This window comes from Maniola jurtina, chromosome 27 (genome assembly GCF_905333055.1).
Source record: "Maniola jurtina chromosome 27, ilManJurt1.1, whole genome shotgun sequence".
NCBI lineage: Eukaryota > Metazoa > Arthropoda > Insecta > Lepidoptera > Nymphalidae > Maniola > Maniola jurtina.
In genome coordinates this window covers 6866282-6889567 of record NC_060055.1, presented here as the reverse complement: position 1 = coordinate 6889567, position 23286 = coordinate 6866282, and the positions used below count along the sequence as shown (strand labels likewise).

The following is a 23286-nucleotide window of genomic DNA, read 5'->3' as shown; positions in this document are numbered from 1 at the left end:
GACATTTACGTAAACTTTTAATTCTATTGTGCATTTCAAAAAAGGAAAATGTTTGGTCCTTCAATGATGGTTAAATATTTAGTAAACAAAAAATGTTCAAGTATCTTACAAGATATCTCGGTCTCTTTCTTCAACTATCGATTAGAAAGAAACAAAATATCGCGTGATAATTTCGCGTATACAAAAAGACCGAATGATATCAATAAACCCGGCCTCGATTATAGTAAAAAGATCATCATAGGCCGCGTGCTACGAACAAGGCTCAACGGACATTGCTGCGGAGACGTCGCGTTTTTCCTATGATGTTGCAAAGTAAATTGAACCTTAACTGCACTACTTAATGTACAAATATATTTGATGCAAAACTAATCTAATGCTCGCGTTATCACAAATATGCATCATCTTAATCAACTCATCGCCGACGCACTACTGAGCACGGGTCTCCTCTCAGAATAAAAAAGCATTGGCCATTGACCACTACGCTAGCCAAGTGCTGATTGCCAGGCTTCACACACCTTTGAGAACATCATGGAGAACTCTCAGGCGTGCAGGTTTCTTTTACCGTTATAGCAATTAGTGATATTTTTAGTTGCATATAACGCACATAACTCTGAAAGTTAAAGGTCAATTTCCAAAATAGGCGGATGTGCTCTTAACCACCAGGCAACCATCGTTCTAAATAAAAATCGTGATGTGAATATGGAATAGTAGTCAAAATAAAGCTCAGTTGGCTTTGCAACGTCTGAGAAGAAAACGCGACGTGTCGCGTCTCTGGCGATGTGCCTTGAACCTAAACTTTATCGAAGCGCGAAACTTTCGTTGAAAAATATCGATTTCCATAAAGTTTAGTCGCTCAATAAAATGAGAAAATGCATTTAAAAATGTACAAATATTAGAGAATACAAAACTTTTATAATAATCTATACACATCACTTAGTTTAGTAGCGCGCCACGCATTACACGGTACACCTCACAATACGTGTTCTCTGCAGAATACTTTCATAGTTTACGAGCAAACTGAACTTTTTGAGCGTAATCGTAATTTTATGAGCATATTCGTATCTCTAAATCTGTTATGGGGATAGTTACAGTACTTTACAAGAACAGCTTGTATTTAAGAACTGAACTCAGTTACTGTATTTTCCCGAAATTACTGTATTTTGCAAAAAAATCGTATTTTTCGAGTACAAATTACTCTACGCCACATTTTTACGAAAATTTCTGTATTTACGCGCACAGTCGCTAACTGTAACTTTGTAAACATTTCACGTAAACTATAAAAGCACTCTCGAGCCCTTCTCGCCCTATTGACTAGCTTTACACGAAAATATACAAAGCAACTTACCTCACTACAATAAATACAATACTTACTCGCCCGGGCAAGTCCACCTCGCAATATATTCCAAATATTCATAAAATAATACAAAAAGTTATCATCGTAATATAAAGTCTCGTTTATAAAAGAAATAGCGCTTATTTTTAATTTTTTTATAGTGAAATAGTTTTTGTAAATTCCAAATCAAATTCCATTGTTGGAATACAATTCCAAAATACATCGAAATGTCTATTTTATATTTATCATGGGAATGAAAATATAGATTTAATAAATTCCAAATTAATTGGAACGCAATTCCAAAATACATGAAAATGTCTTTTTTACATATTTTAGGAAGTATGTTCATTTTTGTAACTTTCTTCCAGGTAAGTCCAATTTAAGAAGATAAGTTATGTTTGTTGACTGAAAATCGTATTCAATAGAGTTATGTATTTACCACCAGATAGATAAAGAGTAGACTTGCAACGAATATTCGGTTACTATTCGGTATTCGGCCTATTCGGCTACTTTTATTATATTCGGCCGAATACCGAATACTTAAATAATATATTTTTTCATCACACTTAATAATATAATAAAGGCGAAAGTTTGTATGTGTGTGTGTGTGTGTGTGTGTGTGTGTGTGTGTGTGTGTGTGTTTGTGTGTGTGTGTGTTTGTGTGTGTGTGTGTGTGTGTGTGTGTGTGTGTGTGTGTGTGTGTATGTTTGTTACTCCTTCACGCAAAAACTACTAGACGGATTGGGCTGAAATTTAGAATGGAGATAGATTATACTCTGGATTAGCACATAGGCTCCTTTTTATCCCGGAAAATCAAAGAGTTCCTACGGGATTTTTAAAAAACCTACAAGTCGCGGGCATCAGCTAGTAGAGAAATAATTGGTAAAATGAAAAATTAAAATCGATTGATTACGTATATATTCATTTCTGTTATAATCATTTAAGTAGTCATTGGTGCATAACACAGGTACATAATCATCTTCTGAATTGGAAAAATGGAGGATTCTATGTATTTGAATTATTGTGGTAATCAAAATTTAGAAGGGTAAGGTTCTCATTTCTTTTATAATCATTTATTAAGTAGTCATTGGTACATAAAACAGGTACATAATTTAATCCAATTTAATAAAAAAAAACAGCCGAATACTTTTGCCGAATATTCGGCTATTCGGTCAGGGGCCTCGCCGAATATTCGGTATTCGGTATACTGCCGAATATACTATTCGTTGCAAGTCTAATAAAGAGTAATCAGTTTTGACAAGATTTCGAATTGTTAGTTTTTAGATTGAATATCGTTGTAACATGTTCGTAGCCAGCAGATACAAAAACACACACAATTCCACCTCGCCAGGTAAATCCACTCGTCCGATAATTCCATTTCAAGCTATCAAAGACTGGTGATAAACTACATAATCAGCCTACCTATACGCACCGGAAAACAGTAGTTTGTGCGTACTTTTGGAGCCTTATTATTCCCATTTAAACGACAGGTAGCACCTGCAAGAATATATCGACCTCAGGTAAGTCAAGCTTGTCAGCTAAGTCCCTCTTATCAGGTAAGTCCAACTTATCAAGTCCACCTTGTCAGGTTAAGTCCACCTTGTCAGGTTAAGTCCACGTTGCCAATAAATCCACATTGTGCACCAGGTCAGGTGAATCCACCTTGTCAGTTGTCAGGTCAGGCAAATCCAAGGTGGATTAAGGTGAAGGTAAGGTTAAGTCCACTTTATCAGGTAAGGAACACTACGCGATTAAAGTTACACATCGATGTAGTAGTTGAAGTCCTGCACACTGCGCTCGCGCGCGCGTACGCGTGGCGCGTGCTAGCAGTGGAACTGGCTCTGCGTGATGGCGGACAGGTCCTTCATCAGACCCTCGAGGTTCTGCATCTCGCGGTGCAGCCGCTCCGTGGAGCGCGAGGGCGTCAGCGGCTCCAGCTCCGACGAGCAGTGGGAGACCACGCCACCTGGGGGGTGCATTGTTGTTACTACTCGGTCAAGCTAAGTTTGCAGAAGAAGAATCTTTAAGAATCCCGTGGGAACTCTTTGATTACCCGGGATACAAGTAGCCTACGTCCATCTCCAGCTTGTAAGCGAGCTCTGTACCTTTCATCAAAACCGGCTAAACAGTTGCGCCGTGACAAGCTAGCAGGCAAACAGACAGACAGACACACTTTCGCAATTATAATATTAGTATGGATTAAGTGACGACTGCAACTTCATCCACAAGAATTCAGGTTATTGAAACCCGTGGGACTCTTTCATTTTCCGGGAAAATTAGTAAGTACAAGTAGGTCTGTATAGTGTCTGTCCTTCGGAGGCAAGCTGCCCCTGTACCAAATTTTTTCAAAGCGAGGCTGTGAAGCAGATCTGTCTGTCTGCATTTTTTTTAATTTACAGACTAGCGCTTGGCTGCAATCAGACCTGCTAGCAAGTGATGATGCAGCCTAAGATGGAGCGCGCTTGCCGAGAAGTTGCCTATTCACTCTTGACTTGAAGGCACCCATATTAAAAGTGTAAGGAAAACTGATGTCAGAACTGTGTTCCATATCTTAGCGGTTCGGATTAGAAACGAGGAAGCAAATCGCTTCGTACTATTCGCGTGTATAATATTAGTATCGGTTAGGTTCGTACCCAGTTGCAGTCGGTTGGGGATGTGTCCGGGCGACGAGCTCGCACTCTTCTTGTACGGGGAGGTCTCGCGCACGCTGCCCGCTGCAACATAACACATACATACAGTTTCCGTTTTTTTCTTGTCAGTAACCCGGAAGCCCAATTTCACCCTCACCACCTGGTGGTGGAAATGCACCAGGTGCATATCCACCACCTGGTGGTGGAAATGCACCAGGTGCATATCCACCACCCCCTGCGCCCTGCGCATCTTTTTTTCCACGCATATGCAAACTGTGGAATCGACTTCCTTCGGCGGTGTTCCCAAGTAGATTTCCACATGAAGTTATTCAAGGGGCGAACCAACAAATTCGTGAAAAGGCCGGCAACACATCGGCGGTTCCTCTGGTGCTGCAAATGTTTATGGGCGGCGATAATCACTTAACATCAGGTGACCCGCCTGCTCCATTGCTCGCTATTTATTTTTTAATCCAATACACTCTGCCAGGAAGATTTTGAAATTAGATTAGTACGCACATACTGTAATGAGTGCCAACAGCAAGGTCATACTACGAGGGCGGCACTGAAAATTTCGGGAATCAAGGAAGTGACACAACATTACTATTTAAAAATGTATTTATTGCTTTTCGAAGTATTCTCCGCGAAATTCCACACACACACAACACATTTGGAACACATTTTTCCATACGATGGAACTAAAATTAAAGCAATCATTCCATTCGGAAGTTGGGGTCTCCAAAATGGCCGTTTTGTAGGCGTCCACAGCTTCTTCAGGTGATGAAAATCTCTGACCACGCAATGTATTCTTTATTTTAGGGAAAGTACAGAAATCATTAGGGCTTAGGTCGGGGCTGTATGGCGGATGGTCTAATAATTCTATGTTTTCTTGCTCTAAAAACTCTTATGTTCTGTGCGCGGTGTGAGAACTCGCATTGTCGTGATGGAGGATGATGCGGCGGTTGCAGTTCTCTTTACGGAGTTCAGAAACGACCTGTGGCAAACAAATGCTAGCATACCATTCTGCATTAACCGTTCTTTGTCCCTCAAGAGGAATAGTCGCAACATGGCCGGTTTTGGAGACAAACGTGGCCACCATTTTTTTTGCAACACTTCGTGAACGAACAATTTTTGTTGGCTTTAACTCATTTTCGAACACCTAAACTCGTGACTGGTTTTTTGTTTCGGGTTCGTACGCGTATATCCAGGATTCGTCACCTGATACGATGTTGTATACAGCATTTGAGGATCCTGCGTGGAATCTTTCGAGAGTTCTGACGCACCAAGTAACGCGAGCCGCTTTTTGCTCTTCACAGAGCAAATGCGGTATCCATCAGGAAAACAACTTTTTTACACCTAATTGTTCATGCAAGAATATTTGTATTTGACTCATGCCAATGTCTAAAGTTGCCTGAATTTCGCGGTATGTCACATGTCGATCTTCCTCAATCAGCTTACGCACAGCATCAACGTTTTCTTGGGTGACTGCAGTTTTTGGACGACCTTGACGGGACGTCCACGTTGAAATTCAGCAAACCAGCGATAAATTGTGGTTTTGGATGGGGCTTCATCACCAAATGCAGAAATCATCCGGTCAACACACTATTTTTGTGTTAAACCACTTCGAAAGTCATAATAAATCATCGCTCTAGAATTTTCTCGAGTCAATTCCATTTCTCAACGACTAAACAAGTTTGACAAGACATTGTGAAAAGACCGAGAATTTTTTTTAAAATAAATAAATGGTATTCGATTTTTAAAACCAAGGAGTTTTCAATTAAAAAGATTTTAATATGACAGGGACAGTGGAAATATTCCATTCCCGATACTTTTAGTGCAGCCTATGTAGCAATGGATGTAACTCACCCTTAGAGTGCGAGGGGGTGGAGTGGTCGGACGCGTTGTCCGGCAGCGCGAAGCTGTGCAGCCCCCCCGCGCACCCGCCGCGCCGCGACAGCGACCCCCCGCCCGCCGCCGCCGCCGCCCCCGCCGCCCCCGCCGCCCCCGCGCCGCACGCGCGCTCCCCGTCCGCGCTCAGCGACTCGCGGCTGGAAGGGGGGATGCTTACATTATACAAAGAAAAAAAATTTCCTCAGAATGTTTGTTTATTATCTACAAGGCGTAACCAGAACGCGCAAAACGAAGACAGGTGAAAGTACTTACGATTACTGATAAAACCACAAAAAAACGCGAATAAAAAATTTAAGTATTTTTAAAAGTTCACAATATATTGCAAATAAAACATCTGACTGATGCAAGAAGTCAACGAACGTTACGTAAATAGGCCAATACCGAGTCGTAGGTGGGGCATTGATCCGAGTTTTGCATGCTATACGTATACCTACATTGCGGGTTTGAAAAATACTAAATCATAAAGTAAGGCAAACGGCTATTGACATTGGATTATGTTTAGGTAGTATACTAATAACCCTCAGTTTTAGCGAGCGTTCTGGTTACACCTTTTTTTTGTCGAAATTTGTATCCGTACTTGCGTTTGTGGTTAGAGTACACTATCTCACTAGGTCACCAGTGGCGGCAGATAGATAGATAGCTACAATCCTACAAGGCTCTTTTGGTGCGTGGCCAAAATTGGAACTAAAGCCGTCGTCTTGAGATAGCACTTGTTGATAGTTCGCTGTGTCGGCACAAAGCTACAACAGCGCCCTCACTCAAGTGCTAAAAGAGCCTTGTCAGACTGTACTATACTCACTGTGTGTAGTGTCCCAGCGGCTCGTAGGCGACGTAGTGTCCGCGCTCGCGCGCGGTGGACGCGCTCGCGTACACGTCGGACGCGGAGCTGACGCTGCCGGGGGGCACGCCCGGCGCCGAGCACGCCGCGCCCAGCGGACACTGCCCCGACCCGCCTGCGCACGGAATCAATGAATGAATGAATATACTTTTACTGTACACCACAACATTAATACAGACAAAACAAAACAAAATATAGGCAGGTAGGTACAATTCGGCGGCCGTATCGCTACCAAGGGATCTCTTTCAGGCAACCAATATAACGCAAGGACATAGCTATAGATATTAGAGGTAGGCGGTGCAAGTATTTTTTTTTTAATTCAGTCCACAAAACTGACTACAATTGAAAAAAAAAACACAAGATGATACATGGACAAAGATACATGTACGCAATTGTGTCTCCTCGATGTGGACCACGGTGCTTTCGCTTCGAACAAAACTATGGAAGTATGAACTGATATAGTTAGTACATCAACCGATAGGGAGCGCCAACAATATTTGTAGTGGCAATACCGAAGATTTTTTTATGCTGGCATCCCTTTTCTCTAGAGTCGTTACATGTTTCATTTCACGCAGCTTTGTCGTTAATAAAAGACAGAAAATGATATCTATTAAATAGACAATTTTGACTGTAAAAATTATTACATTTAAAAATTATTAAATTTTTTAATAAATAAAGTTAGTTATTACTATTTTTAATAATTACCTTATAATTTGAATTTAATGCATGTTAACTTGTTACGTTTCGTTTCACTAGTGGTCATTGTTAAATGACACGTCTTGTCACTCGATTTAAAAAAAAATCATTCGTTATTCGTCTGTTGGAGAAATTAGTGTGTTTTTAATGCGTTTATGTTTAATTTTATGCGACTAAGCTTTACCTGGACACCGACGGACCTGTTTTCTATTGTTGACCCACGCTATCTTTTTTGGACTCTGATTCTCATTTCGATTTGGTTACTTTCGACGATGCCGCTTGATAGAAAATGCTGTGTACCGAACTGCAGCAACACACGTAAGTAAAATATTTTTCACAACTATTACAATTTCATGTTATTTTACTAAGTATAATACGATTACATATGAAGTGAATGTTAGTGGTAGTTTATGGCAGAGACTTTAGGGACCGAAGTCGAAACAAGTATTCTAGAAATATTATAAGAAATGCATACAATTTGTACCCATAAAATGTGAAGCATGACACGGGGGCCTATCGGCTAAAAATATATCAATCATTAAAGGACAGCATCAATGTTAAAACATGGTTTTTGACCAATCCCATTGGCTAAATACCATGTTTTGACATTGGTGCTGTCCTTTAATGATTGATACATTTTTAGCCGATAGGCCCCCTGTTTATCAAACATTATAAACCTTGCATTACAAAAGTTCTGTCTCGTTTTGTACGAAAAAGCCATAAATGCCTTTGTAGCTTGTAACTTGTTACGAAAAAATTTAAGAGCTTCTGTTAACTAAATCTATACAACATAAAAAGATTTATAACATTAGAGTTGTGTTTATTTTCTTATTTCTCGACAAAAACTTCGTGCAAGTAACAAAATCAATGAATGGCATGAATGATTCACTGCTATGTTCTTTATCTCTAAAAGATCTCATATAAAACAGTACCATAGGTTAGGTATTAACATGGGTCTTTAATAAACCATCTATGTTTGCCAAATTATAGATCTGCAGAAAAGATGGTTAAATTTCTAATCATAATTCATAAAACTAATAAAATAGGTTTTACAAGAGGTTATTTAAATTTGCAATATGTCTTTGAAAAAAGTTTTATTTTTAAACATTGACTTAAATAACAACTAATTCTACCATACCTTCTATTTTACCGACAGATAATGCGGTAGATATCATTTGTGAGCTTGTAGACTTGTAACGTTTGATAAACAGGGCACTGGTGTAAGTTATGTTTTTTATATATTGGTATAAAATACTCAATAGTGGAATATTCATTGTTTGTTATAGGATTGGATGGAACAATATTACATCGTTTTCCTAATCCTGAAAAAGACCCCGACCGATTTCGTACTTGGCTGTATGCAATTGGTGGAGATATATTAGCACTGGACAACAAGACCATTCATAAATATGGAAGAATATGTCATCATCATTTTCAAGCTCGATTTCATACTGCTAGCAATAGACTATGTGCCAATGCAACACCAACCCTGAATCTACCAGGTTAGTATATTTTTGTAATTATTTACTGTTCCTTCAAATAAACTTTGTTTCTAAAAAACAACATTTGTGATTTCTATTGTGTAACATAATGTTTAAAAAAATTAAATAGTGTTATGATTTTTGGTAGTAATGGACTATTATCATACTTTGTTACAGGATTCTTAATTAAACGTAGGGAACCCCAACAAGAAGTTGGCAACATCAATGTTGAAATCATAAGTCAGTCGGACAAAGCTGAAGACATAAATCAGAGCAAACCATCATCTTCTAACAGTAAGCATCATATTAATGTAACATACAATTTTACATGGTGCACATATCAATGCATTAGCAGTTTACACTAATATTATAAATGTGAAAGTGTCTGTCTGTCTGTCTGTCTGCTAGCTTTTCACATCCTAACAGTTTAACAGATTTGAAGAAATGAATCAGAGTTAGCTAACATACCAGGGACTGACATTACTTTTTATCCTGGAAAATCAGAGTTCCCACATTATTCTTAATGGACCATCTGTTTAACCAGTTTATATAAAACTTTGCACAGAGATAGCTTGCGTCCCGGAAATTGTTAAAGGCAACTTTTTATTCCGGAAAATCAAAGAGTTCTAACAGGTTTTTTAAAAACCTAAATCCATGCAGACAAAGTTTGTTTACGACAAATTATTTGTAGCTATCAATTTGAAATAAATGTATTTATGACTATTTTTTATTATTCCAGTCGGTAGAAAGCCCCTGCAAGAAATTGGCAACATAAATGTTGAAATAGTTGGTCAATCGGATAAAGCTGAAGACATAAATCTGAGCAATCCATCATCTTCTGATAGTGAGTACATGTACATTGTGTTTTCTTTCTAGTACTCTTGCAATACTAGAGACTTAAGAGATATAGTTCTCGAACAGAACTCATTTATTAAAGTAAATTAGTATTCATTTTGCATAAGCTCACTGATATTGAAATGTAAAAAATACAGTTATTGACAAGTGCTATGATGTAAATCTTTAACTTTTCAAAGTTATGTAAGTACATGGGTTTTAAGTAATTAAATATTACTTGCTTTAGCGGTGGAGGAAAACATTGTGAGGAAACCTGCATGTCTGAGTTTTCTGTCATGTTTTCATGAGTGTGTGAAGTTTGACAATCTGCCCTTGGCCAGCGTGGTGGACTATTGCCTGAACCCTACTCATTTTGAGAGGAGAACTGCGCTCAGTAGTGGACTGGCAATGGGTTGATCATGACTAATATTACTAATTCGGAAATGTCTGCTTGTCTTTCTGTTACCTTTACATGGCTTAACTGCTGAACCAATCTTAACGAAAATTGACAAATAGATTGCTTTGAACTTGGAAATGGACACAGGCAGACTTACACATACTTTTATCTCTGAACATCATAGAGTTCCCACAAGATGTTGAAAAATCCAAACTTTGCAGTTGTAGGCATCAGCTAGTATAAATAATATTCTCACTTATACTCTTTTAAAAGTGACTTTTTTTCTGTTTCTTACAGATTTATTCACAAAGAAGAAATATGGTAAAGAAAAAATCCACCAGCCTGTCTTCAAAGGTACATTAATAGTTAAATTACAATATCACACTTCACACTAATATTATAAAGGCGAAAGTTTGTATGTGTGTTTGTGTGTGTGTGTATGTTTGTTACTCCTTCACTCAAAAACCACTGGACGGATTTGGCTGAAATTCAGAATGAAGATAGATAATATCTTGGATTAGCACATGGGCTACTTTTTATCCCGGAAAATCAAAGAGTTCCCACGGGATTTCAAAAAACCTAAATCCACGCGGACGAAGTCGCGGGCGTCAGCTAGTTAATAATATATTTTCTCTTACTAATACATCATCATCATCATCACCATGATCAACCCATAGCCAGCTAACTACAGAGCACGGGTCTGCTCTCAATTTGAGAAGGTTATGGCCAAAATCCACCACGCTGGCCAAGTGCAGATTGGCAGACTTCATATACATTTGAGAACATTATGGAGAAATCTTAGGCATGCAGGTTTCCTCACGATGTTTTCCTTAACCGTTAAAACGAGTGATATTTAATTTGTTACAATGCACATATCTCTGAAAGTTATAGGTGCATGCCCAGAATCGAATCCCCAACCTCTGGTTAAGAGTCATCATAACCACTAGGCTGTGACAGCTTGGATACATATTGTGCATTAATTAATATTTATTCAATTTACAGGTTCTGTAAAACGTGGACTACCACAATGCAAAGAAATATCTTTCCTTAAGGAAAAAATTAAGAAAATGCAAAAAACCAAAGATAACTATGCAACAAAATTGAAGAAAGCACTTAAATTAACAGAAAATTCTACATTTTTAAAAGTTACGAGTAATTTTACAACTGCTGCCATGGTGTTTTTCATGATGCAGATTAATCTTGCTAATAAAGGAAAATTCGGAAGAAGATACACCAAAGAAGAAAAAATATTGTCATTAGCATTTTATAAAATGGGACCAAGAGCATACAGATGGTTTAGAAGCTTTTTAGTTTTACCTGCTCCTGTAACTTTAAGTCGCATGATTTCTAGTGCAAACTTGAAACCAGGCATAAATGAAAGCATATTTTCCCATTTAAAAAAACGAGCTTCAAAAATGTCAGAAACAGAAAAATTATGTGTGTTACTTTTTGATGAGATGGCACTCACACCTCATTTCGATTATAATTGAAAAAAAGATTTAATAAGAGGTTATGTAGATAATGGAATAAAAGCAGCAAACAAAATCGCGGACCATGCATTAGTTTTCATGATAAGAGGTATCCAAAAAAATTATAAGCAGCCACTGGCTTACACATTTTGCAGCGGAAGCACATCTAAACTAGAATTAAAAAATCAAATCAAAGCTATTATAAGCAAAGTGCAATCTACTGGATTAAAAGTTGTAGCAACCATTTGTGATCAGGGATCCTCAAATGTTAGTGCCATCAAAGAACTTGTGAATGAAACAAAAAGTTTATATTTAAAAAATAACAGAGAACTAAAACAAAACATTTTTATAATCAATGATCAAGAAATTGTCCCTCTTTTTGATGTTCCACACATGCTCAAAGGTATCAGAAATAATATGCTGACTAAAAATGTTTTATATAAAATAAATAATACTCTATGTACTGGGAAATGGGATCACATTATAAGATTATATGAAGAAAATCCGGAATACAAAGGGTTGAAATTTTTGCCAAAACTTACAGATAACCATGTCATACCTGCTAAAATAAAAAAAATGAAGGTGAAATGTGCGACTCAGGTGTTTAGCGCATCTGTTGCCAAGTGTATGGGATATTTTGCAGGTGAGGAATGGTTAACTTCTTTTTGAACCATTCAACTAATTTGTTTAAAATTATGATTAATAACTGTTTATAATAATAGAGATTGATTGTATAGAACTTTACGTATAGCAAATTGCCTTTGCTTGCCTTCACTAGAGAGTAGGGAAACTGCGGACTTAATTAAGTTTTTTGATGAACTTTTCGACTCGATGAATGGAAGTTTTGGAAACTCAGTAAAAAAGCCAGGGAAACTATTGCTTGGGCCCGTGACTCATTCATCCAGTCATCAAGAAACTTGGACAAAAGCAAAAGAAGTCTTGAAATCTATGAAATTTGTAGATAGGAATGGGAAAAGTTGCAGTGTCCCATCTATAAATAATTGGATCTGGACAATCGAAAATGTTATTTATTTGAAAGAGAAGTTGCTCAAGGATCACTGTTTGAGGGCCTTTTGGATGAGGCATTTCAATCAAGATCCTTTGGAGAACTTTTTTGGCTCTATTCGAAGGCACGGCGTACGAAATATAAATCCGACGTGTGCTGGCTTCGAAATTGCCTTTGCTGCTGTGCTGATTAATAATCTATCCAGCCACTCCAAAGGGTCCAATTGTGAAGCAGATTCTGCCAAAAATATGTTGTTCAACTCCTTAAAAAAAATCTTTTTTAGAGCCAAGGTAACCTCAAACAGTGATCCAGTTGAAATTGAATATGATGAAATAATAAACGACCATATCTTGATTGGCATACAAAAAAAAAAGGCGGATGATAAAATTTTCGATGTTTTAAAATATGTTACTGGGTATGTAATAAAAAAAGCTAGGACGAATGTGTTCAAAAATTGTAAAGTTTGTATGAATAATCTATACAGCAATGACCATAATAATTTTGAATTTATAAAAAGTAAAGAAAGAATTAAAGGCAAACATGTTCTTACATATCCAGCCATAAAAGCTGTAGAGATGTTTTCTAACATTCAGGATGTAGTTACGTATATATTAAAAAAAAAAAAGTAACATGTATAACATAAAAAAATATATCAAAACATTAATACTTGTCCAGTGCAATTTCGATTTTATAACAATATGTAAACAACATGGTACTCAATTGTCTGATTATATAATAGATGTATCTTGCAACTTATTCCTTTATAGCTGGTGTAAAAATACTAATCGCATTTTAAGTGGCGCGAAGAAGGATTTCAATGAAGATGATTATATCCAAAATTGTGCCTTACAATATTATAATAAAAGAAAAAAATGAATCATTTATATTTTATTTTCTATACCATACTGCTTTGACACATGTTTAACTCTTTCAGCTATGTTAGTTATAACAAGATACAAGTTAATTAATTATTATACATTTAGTATATTAAAATATATTAATATCTTGTAATTTAACTAACAATGAAAGAGTTAAACTTGTGTCAAAATATTCCCTGATTTTTTTAAATACAATGGGCAAGGGGCTATACCTATAGATATTGACAGTGATAGCTATAGGTATATATACGAGAAAATTAGTTCGTACATCAATCGCTTGGAGCGCTGACTTCCATACTACGCCTAATTCTTGGGAGCGATAACTCTATACCCTAATATAATCCTACTCTATGATGTGGACTCGGCATGCACTATTAAACACAATAAATACAAGTATACCTATACATTAATGTAAAATATTAACATAAATAAATACATAAATATATTATGTAATAAATCACAGCACCCGTCCGTCCGCTATTGGTTGTTGCCTACGCGCCATGTTTTGTTCGCGCAAATTATGAGCGAGATAGCACGAGTTGTTGTTCTTGTATTTGAAATCCTAATATCAAGCAATAAGGTCTGTATTTCATTGGTGAATATTCTGTACAGTCAGCGGTAAAAACAGCTACAGTACAGGGTTTCAGTTAAGAAATTCTCATCCTGAAGTTAGAAAGTCGGCGGTGTGTCACCCCCGTGCCTCGGAGAGCACGTTAAGCTTTCTCCGGTCGTGTCGGATTGTCGTCCCATCGGGCTACGAGAGTGATGGAACAGAGAGTGCACCTGTGTTTGCGCACACACTTGTGTACACACACATATCCCCGCGTAGTTGGCTTATCTTTAAGGAGATTGGCCGCCGTGGTGGCGCTAGTAGAAGTGGAGCGGTACTCACAGGGCGCGGGCGGCGGCGCGTGCAGCGACGCCAGCGACGATTGCGGTGAGCCGAGCGGCGCCACGCCCGCCAGCAGCGGCGTGCTCTGCACATACGAAAATTCCTCTGTCAAGGTATGGGCTCATTTTGGAAGACCCACTATTTAATCATTCCTAAGAAATAGTTTATTTTTGACATAGTCATCATCCCAATCTTGCAACCAAGTGTCAAACGTACTTTCATTTACAATCGGTGGTTCCAATAACTGCCATTTTTTTAAAATAACTTTGTATTGGCAAAGAAAATGGAAAAAATATATTTCACCTGATCGGGCATGTGCCTCCGCCTCTCACACGTACCCGTGCAGCCCACGCCCAGCCCCACGCCCACGCCCACGCCCACGCCCGTCATGGCTGCAACAACAAATACTAGTGCTGCATGGGAAAATATTATACAACTTCAACAAAAATGCGACGTACAACTCTTCTCCTGCGTATAAAAAAACATACATATGGACGAAAATTGCATTTTCCCCCACTTGTTCGGAAACTTCTTTGGAATCAAACTCCAGACCTCCCAAACAGGAGGCTGACATCTTAACCACTCGGCTAACATCGCTTCTCAAAGACATTTATTTTATTTGATAGAAATTTGTGTACACTAGTTTCCTTAGTCGATAGCGCGATACAGACAGCGCCATCTAGTTCACCACTAAAACCATCAATATACTGCAATGATTTCGTACATTTTATGATCATATTGTATGGAAGTTGTTGGTGTAAATGAATTAAAAAAAAATCTTTGTTGCATTCATTATTCATAATTTAGAAATGGTTAACAGTAACAAATGGATATAGTTCACGATTGATCACGCAAAGCAAAAACAAATCAAAAAGTGCACTTAAACAAAGAAAAAATAAATATAAACCTAAGCACGGTGGGAAGGCGTCGCAGCGATAGTCGCAGCGCCGACACGCGGCGGCGGGCGACGCGCGCAGGATGGCCGTGTCGTCGCTGCCGCTGCCGGCCGCCGAGGGGGAGCGGGACTCTACCGGGAGGGGCACAAATAAATGTAAACTTAAGAATGGGGCGGCTGGTGACGCGCGCAGGATGGCCGTGTCGTAGCTGCCACTGCCGGTCGCCGAGGGGAAGCGGGACTCTTCGGGGAAGGGCAAAAAACGTGAAACCAGGAAAAATAAACATTTTTACCACAGCAAAACATTCAAAAACAAGTAAAACAAAGTACAGTAACTTGGGAGAGTCAAATAAAAAGTAACAGTGGGCATCAGTCAGGGTTACAGTATTCTCTCACCGACGTATGTGGGCACGTATCTTCGGTCGAGGCTGGCTAGCGAGGGCGGCGCGTGGCGCGCGGGCTCGTAGTCGACGGGCGGCGCGTGGGAGAGGGAGGCGGGGGGCGCGGGGGCGCGGGCCAGCGTCAGCGTCGAAGACACCAAGGCACTGCCCTCCACGCTGCCCGCTGATACTGGAATATAGTTGTCAATTGTCAATCGTCTGTTTTCTGTATACACAAGGTACACACGCCAGCAATTTCCAACAGGCAATAATAGAAATCGCCGACAATTTCATACTGGTAACGAGGCTCTTTAAATGAACCTCGTAGCATTCATTCAATGCTCCATTTGATGTTGATCAAAGACAAAGGCGGAGCGAGTAAGAGAAAGAGATATCGTGCGTGTATGAAAAGAGTGAGATAGAGTCATACTCTTACTGGCGGAGCTGTGTAGACTCTTGTCCATGTGCTTCAGCTCCATTTGGTCGTGGTGGATCCAAAGGTCAGGGGGTTTGATCGCTGCGGACGCTGAGGCCTTCTGGTACGTGCTGCAAAATATCATAATGTGATAATATTCTCCACCATTCAACTTTAGTAACTGTATAAAAACACGTCAGCCACTAAACAGATATTACAGCATCATGGTCCTTCGAACCGGATACATTTTTTTAAATTATAGGGCAGCAGTTGTCTGCAATCAAATGTAGAATTGGAAACGAGACATCAAAATCAATTTGTACGATTTCGTGGAAAGTAGACTTTGTTGGGATGCAGACCTTGACGATAGTGATACTGTTCCAAGATAAAGATGGCTGTCGAGAAAGGTACGGTCCTTCGAGCCGGATACATACCTGGTATCGGGCGACATGGGTGGCGTGTTCCTCCGACAGCACAGCGACAGAGCTAGCGCGGCTGCCAAGGCCAGCACTGCGCAGGCGCCGCCCGCGCTGGCCCACAGCCAGGCAGACGTCGCGCTCGCCAGCCCGCCGCCCTCCCCGCCTTCTGCACCCACAAGTGGGAACTGGTTAGTGGGACACTGGCATTCATCGTCATCTCAATAATTGTTGATATCTCAGATCTGCATTCCAATATATCTTGATAATATGATTATTTTTCAAAATAGTTTTTGTTTATTTAATTAGTACGATCAGCACTCACCTAACCCCGTAGTGTAAGTAACGATAGAACTGAACGGCCCCAGGCCCTTGCTGTTGCGCGCCTGGATCTTAAAGCTGTAGGTGGTGCGCGCGCGCAGGCGGTCCACGCGGCTGCGCGTGCGGTCCCCGACCACCGTCACCGCCGTCCACTCCTCCGCCGCGCCCGATGAACCCGACCGCTGCACCGCATACATTATCACGTAACCTGCCAACAATTTAGTTTCACTGACTGTCATATAAGTAGCCAACAACATAACGCGACGCAATATCGTACAGCGCCACCTATGACCGACAACGGTAATCTGAGCAATAGTTACCAGTGATAATGCCGTTGGGTCTCTGCGGCGGGCTCCACGTGAGGTCGGCGGCGCGGGCGGAGGGCGCGGCGGCGGACACGCGCAGGTCGCGCGGCGCGCCGCCCGGCGCCGCCTCCAGCGACGTGTTGCTGGCCAGCATCGACCACGCCGACTCGCGACCACCTGCCACAGTGGTGATCCAATTTGAACTTTGAATTGTAACGCATACGGTTCAAATTCAAACATGCCGCTAAAGTTACTTTAATTTACTTTGTAAAATAGAAATAAATACGGTGAGCAGGTGATACCATCACCATTACAATACTTTTTTACTCGAATAAACTGTTTGTTCCATTGCTAGGATCAGGACACGCACCGCTCCCGAACAGAACTAAACTGACCTTTGATAAGTTTGACGGCGAACTCGTACTTGGTGAAGGGTCGCAGGTCGTCGATCATGCAGTTGAGGTCGGAGGCGTTGTAGACGCGCGTGCGGCCGCCGCCCGCCGCGCGCACGGCGTAGCGCCGCCCGTCTGTGGCGGCCGCGCCCTTGGGCAGGCTGGGGTCCGTCCAGTACACCACCGCCGTCGACCCGCTCAACATGATCACCTAGCCAAATTGAACTTGATGTTTCAAATCAAAAGTCTTTGTTTAAGATAACAATTTACATAGAAATCGAATTTAATTTAGTACTAGTCATAACTAGATGGCGCTGTCTGCTATTGTGTCACGCTTTTACACCAGTCTTGTAAACATTGCTTTTTGCTTCCTGGCTGCGAGCGAACTGCCACTGAACCCCAGTCGTCTCAGATGGTAAGCGAGGCTGACTGGGACCAACCCATTCGCAGATATTACGATTGGAATGGTTTCAGTTGACTCCACATGCCATATGTCGGACACCTCGTGAGCCAGATCTATTATTTTATTATCACACATCACGGCCAAGCGTTAGTCTATAAAAAAGAAGTCATTGCACCTTGAGTCCCACAGGCGGAATGAGCGGCGGGGTGTCGTCCTCCTCGTCCTCGTCCCCGTCGCCCGGCTCGTCCACGTCGGGCTCGTCCGGCTCGTCCGTGTCGTCCGCCGGCTCGCTGGGCTTGGTGCGCACGGTGGCGTACACCGCCGGCCCTAGCCCCAACGCGTTGCTCGCGCGGAGCGATATCACGTACTCCGCGTTCGACTCTGAGCACATTATTTTAGTTATTTAGCAAGAAAATAAAAAAGAGAACTACATAACGCGATGCAAGATCGTACAGCGCCATCTATGATCGACAAAGGTAAACAAAGCGATAGTTATCCGTGCTGGTTGTCAAACGCGCCGTCGAGTCGTCCACGCAGACGCCTTTCAGGTCTCGGGGTACCTGCTCAGGGTGGTGTCGCTGGGTGGTACAACTGGCAGTGGTAGTAGGTAGGAGCGCAGAGAGTACGTACCGAGTCCGCGGATGACGTGCGAGTGCGCGTGCGCGGGCAGCTCGCGCGAGTGCTCGTCCGGCACGCCGAGCCCCCAGCCCAGCCAGTGTCCGCGCACGAGCGCGTCCCCCCCGCCGCCGTCCCCCGGCCCCCACCACACCGAGATCCAGTCCCGGCCGGCGCGCGCTGGCGGGAGGACCACGCTTTATACCGCAGCTTTTAGCATTGCTTTTAGGGAGTATTGAATTCCATTTCATGTCAAAAAAGTCAATGGGGATCATTGCCGACGGAAGTGAAAACTCAAGACCATGAAGTAACAGTGTTTTCTTATTTGATTTTCAAATTAATGGGCTAGCTTTCACTCAGGGAAATTTGAAATACAAAATTTCAATGGATTTTTATTGCACTTATCAATCAAATAAAATTTATGTGAATTTTTTGGTAGTTTATCATTTATCACCTTCTAGGGTCTAATTAAGAAACTTTTCAAAAAAGGGATAAAATACCCTATTGTAGTATCAAAAATTATAGCTATATACAGCGTGTTTGATAAATCATAGAACATAACGAATGGTCAGTGCCATAGATTATTTCGTTATCTCTGCTAATATACCTACCTACGCATTCAAACGTTCACAGAAGTTTTACTACTTATGTAGTTTATTCCCGCAATCAGCTGTTACATTGGAGTTTTATATAAATTGTTATCTCCCTCGGGCGTCACTATTTGTTTAGTGCATCCACACATATCTTTGTGTAAAATTAGCACGAGTTTGACGCGACCTTGAAGTTTTTACTCGGTCCAAAATCGCAATACGCTCTCAAAAAATTTTCACTTCAAAAATAAATGGAATTCAATACTTAAATTTTATACAACATTCAAAGCGTAAGAAAATATAAAAATCTATGGATCACAATTAAATTTTGAATTTTTAGGTAGTTTCGTTTAGTAATATTTATTTCCAATTAGGTGGTAAGTGGTAACGACGCTACTTCACAAATCTCTAGGTACAACGAATAACAGAAACGAAATAGTTGTACAGTAATATTATAAGGTATTTTGGAAAAGCACAATAAGATATTTTAAAGATGATACTCTGTACACGGAGAGAAGTAGGCACCTACATAAAGAGATCTCTCTCGGCAAAGTTACATGACGTCAATGCCCAACAACGCCATAATTATCGCGATAATCAACGCGTTAAACTGAGCGGCCACACTTGAAAGGTTAACGTCTAATGTCAATTGAATTGGGGCTAAAATCGTCTAACGCCAAACGGCGTTGTAAATGCCGTTGTGCGTTGGTCATAGCTATAACTACGTTTAACGGGAAACGCCGTTGAACATCGCAATGTTGGCCGTTAATGTGGCCGGGTCAAATGACAAAGCCAAAAGGTCAGTGGGCGTTAACATTTTGAATGACCGACCAATCACAAACGAGCCTATGTTATATAGTAGTAGGTAAGTATTTTATCTACGGAAACAAGTTAGTGAGAAAAACAGGCTCGCTTATGATTGGTTGGTCACTAAAAATGCCCACTGACCTTTTGGCTTTGTCATTTGTATGGAATTATGTAACAGAGAGAGCCCTATATTAACTTCTCTCCATGGATAGAGAATAGTGCTGTAGATGCACTTGGTAAATAGACAGCTCTAAAAATCATAGTCTAATCTGTAAGGAACGTAGTAAAAAAGTGTTGTCTCAACAATTTACTATAAGCTACTGCTAGTGTGATAAGGACGGATGTATGTTGAAGGGCGCGACAAACTTTTACTATTGTCGTGAGGTTTTGTCACGTCACGACACGATACGATACGACATAACGTCACCTCTGTTCGTAATGTCTCATACAAAACTGATTGATACCTACTTACCCAAGTATCTAAACGTAGACCTTACGAAATAAGCGGGCTAGTGTTTTAATATTATGTCACCAAGTCTACCATGCAAAAATTGTATTTTTTGCGTAAAGGATCAGCCTGGCTGTCCAGCGCAGAAATGCTGCCAGCATTTTTGGCACCATTCCACGCGGGCACGATTTGTGCAGTAGTTAGAAGGCAAGCTTTATGTTTTATTGTGATATTTTGAATGTACCCTGTCACACCAACAGAGCACACGCTAAGTGTAAGCAAGATAGACAAAGCTGCAAGTTTGGCGCCCACTCCAACATCTACCCATACGTAAGAGACAACGCGCTAAGAGTTGTGAGCATAGAGCACAGAGTAGGAGTTAGGATGAAGGTATGGCGGGCGGTGTCTGGCGACTCACTGGTGAGCGGCGGCGGCGCGGCGGGCACGGCGGCCTCGGCGCGGCGGCGGCCCTGCGTGCTGGCCGACACCCACTCGCTGAACGGGCCCGACCCGTTGGCGTTGATGGCGCACACGCGGATCTACAACAACACTACATGATGCCCGCCCGCGTATATTTACGTTTCTAGGGTTCCGTACCTCGAAAGGAAAAACGGAACCCTTATAGGATCACTCTGCTGTTTGCCTGCCTGTCTATCTGTCCGTCCGTCGTGTCTGTCAAGAAAACCTATAGGGTACTTCCCGTTGACTTAGAATCCCGAAAGGTAGGTGGGTTTTATAGCACAAATACAGGAATAAATTTGAAAACCAGTGGTCACAGCATTTTAAAAAAAATGTTTCAATTTTCAAAGTAAGATAACTATACCAAGTGGGGTATCATATGAAACAACTTTACTTGTACATTCTAAAAGAGATTTTTATTTATTTTTATGCATAATAGTTTTTGATTTATCGTGCAAAATGTCGGATAAAATACCCGAGCACGGAACCCTCGGTGCGCGAGTCTGACTCGCACTTGGCTGGTTTCACTTTTTAGGTACGGAACCCTAAAAATGAGGAGATCCGACCAAAGTAATTGATATAAGTCATCGGGTTGCGAAGCTGAAGTGGCGCCACCCGAAAATCAGCGCTGTAGGTATATGTTGTTGTGTTAGAGCAAGGCAGACAGCATTTACGCTGAGTTGGGACCAGTGACGGATTAACCCTTAATCAAATTAAGCAATTGCCTAGGGCATCACGTCTGGGGGGGCACCAGAAGAAGTACAAAAAAAAAATCGTCCTTAGGGCATCACGTCTCACTCTCACGTCACTAAAAAAAGTTTCTAGGACTAATTTGAAAATTCGCGCGTTTTAAGTTGTCATAGAAACCGACCTAGAGTCATAACCCCACTCCCGCTTGCCCACTCGCTGCCCGCTTGTGCATTCGACAATTCGAATGCCCCCGAAAGCCGCAAGGCACATTTCCGTAAATAAATAAATTATGCGTTGTTAGGGTTCCGTACCTCTGTCTGTCTGTCTGTCCGTCTGTCCGTCCGTCCGTCTGTCTGTCTGTCTGTAACAGATTTTTATTTATTTTTATGTACAATAGTTTTTGATTTATCGTGCAAAATTTTGGAAAAATACTCGAGTACGGAACCCTCAGTGCGCGAGTCTGACTCGCACTTGGCTGGTTTATGATTGTTGTCGCACCTACTGCACTTCTAAAGTAGTTACATCTCATCATCTTAATTTTCAAAAAACTAATGGTTTAAAGACCGTTCCTAGTTGACATACGGATAGGGGGGCCCACAGGCATGGATTGCTTAGGGCATCAAGTAGTCTTAATCCGTCACTGGTTGGGACCTTTTCTTGTCCGGGTTGTGCCACACGTGACACAGTTTATTCCGGCGCTTCTTCTGCTTGAGGTCTTTGGACTTTAACGCTCAAGTACCTACTAGAGGCGCCGGGATAACCTACCCCATAGGTAGGTATAACTGGTATGTGTGGCACAGCTTCCAAAAATAACCGTTTCTTTCTTTTTTTTTTTTTGTTTCACCTGGTAGGTCTGTGAGGGCTCCAGGCCGCGCAGCTCGGCGCGGCGCGTGTCGGCGGGCGTGGTGAGCGAGTCCGCGCGGCGGCGAGTGGTCGCCGACACCACGCGGTAGCGCAGCTTGTAGCCCGTGAGCGCGCCGCGGTGCGTGCGCGGCGGCGGCGCCTCCCAGCGCACCAGGATCGACTGCCAACATCGCACACTTACGTTTCTGATTGAAAAGTCCTCTTCGCTGTCATCAACACTCGAGAGGTCTGTTCATCTCACAGCGTCTGTATTTTAAACCCACTTCAAAAAGGATCTCAATCCGTCGGAATCTTTTTTGTAACCGATTTCAAACAAGATACAGCTGAAAACTTTATCTAATTAGTTGAAGTCTGCCAATCCGTGCTTGGCCAGCGTTATGGATTATGGCCACGCCCTTGTCATTGTGAGAGCAGACCTGCGCTCAGTGAGCAGGCTATACAGGGTTAAATAAAAAATATCAGAAAGCTCTCGGCACGTAATTGTTATCATTAAAACTAACAACTTTTGTTCTTTCTGATATTTTTTGTTTAACCCTGTAACGAAAAAATAAACCGCGTCATTCATCCACAGTGCTGTTAGACCTTTGCGCGATAGCTCACCGTGTCGCTAGTGGAAGTGGCGGTGACGTTGGCGGGCGGCGCGGCGGGCGCGTCCGCGGGCGTGCGCGCGACGACGTCGGGCGAGGCCGCGCCGCCCGCCGCGCTCACCCGCACGCGGTACGCGGTCGCCGCGCGTAGACCGCCCACAGTGCTGCTGGACCCTTCCGCTATGTAGCTCACCGTGTCGCTAGTGGGAGTGGCGGTGACGTTGGCGGGCGGCGCGGCGGGCGCGTCCGCGGGCGTGCGCGCGACGACGTCGGGCGAGGCCGCGCCGCCCGCCGCGCTCACCCGCACGCGGTACGCGGTCGCCGCGCGTAGACCGCC

At 41.8% G+C, this 23286-nt stretch overlaps 2 protein-coding genes and 1 long non-coding RNA gene across 5 annotated transcripts in view; 2 read left to right on the top strand and 1 right to left on the bottom strand.

The window, feature by feature from the left end:
• Positions 1–2522: 2522 nt before the first annotated feature.
• LOC123879000 (neogenin) overlaps positions 2523–23286 on the bottom strand; it is a 152991-nt gene continuing 132227 nt past the window's right edge. Inside the window, exons 15-31 of one of the 3 annotated variants that reach the window (XM_045926453.1) lie at positions 22343–22522; positions 20768–20888; positions 18520–18684; positions 18065–18270; positions 17490–17697; positions 17110–17271; positions 16794–16997; positions 16487–16637; positions 16068–16183; positions 15654–15827; positions 15270–15389; positions 14666–14754; positions 14363–14447; positions 6671–6824; positions 5827–6008; positions 3967–4047; positions 2523–3299 (exon numbers count right to left, since the gene is read on the bottom strand). In XM_045926453.1, coding sequence (XP_045782409.1) covers positions 3157–3299; positions 3967–4047; positions 5827–6008; positions 6671–6824; positions 14363–14447; positions 14666–14754; positions 15270–15389; positions 15654–15827; positions 16068–16183; positions 16487–16637; positions 16794–16997; positions 17110–17271; positions 17490–17697; positions 18065–18270; positions 18520–18684; positions 20768–20888; positions 22343–22522 — 2541 coding nt within the window. In that variant the 3' untranslated portion in view covers positions 2523–3156. The remainder of the gene's footprint in view (positions 3300–3966; positions 4048–5826; positions 6009–6670; positions 6825–14362; positions 14448–14665; positions 14755–15269; positions 15390–15653; positions 15828–16067; positions 16184–16486; positions 16638–16793; positions 16998–17109; positions 17272–17489; positions 17698–18064; positions 18271–18519; positions 18685–20767; positions 20889–22342; positions 22523–23286) is intronic. The other 2 variants (XM_045926454.1, XM_045926455.1) reach the window with 2 other exon arrangements.
• LOC123879016 lies at positions 7129–10571 on the top strand. Its single transcript, XM_045926481.1, has 5 exons — positions 7129–7723; positions 8692–8907; positions 9064–9180; positions 9626–9730; positions 10415–10571. Exons 1-5 carry the CDS (start codon positions 7561–7563, stop codon positions 10510–10512), a joined length of 699 nt encoding a protein of 232 aa, XP_045782437.1. The 5' UTR covers positions 7129–7560; the 3' UTR covers positions 10513–10571.
• On the top strand, positions 17345–22870 carry LOC123879022. Its single transcript, XR_006798926.1, has 3 exons — positions 17345–17361; positions 22061–22063; positions 22796–22870. It is a non-coding gene; the product is annotated as an uncharacterized LOC123879022 (long non-coding RNA).

What these genes read in the sequence shown, in the direction of transcription:
- LOC123879016 (XM_045926481.1), top strand. Translation starts at nt 7,561, where the DNA reads ATGTTTAATTTTATGCGACTAAGCTTTACCTGGACACCGACGGACCTG. An exon ending in ACCGAACTGCAGCAACACAC is followed by an intron (nt 7,724 to 8,691) that starts GTAAGTAAAATA and finishes TGTTTGTTATAG; the next exon opens with GATTGGATGGAACAATATTA. An exon ending in ACCAACCCTGAATCTACCAG is followed by an intron (nt 8,908 to 9,063) that starts GTTAGTATATTT and finishes ACTTTGTTACAG; the next exon opens with GATTCTTAATTAAACGTAGG.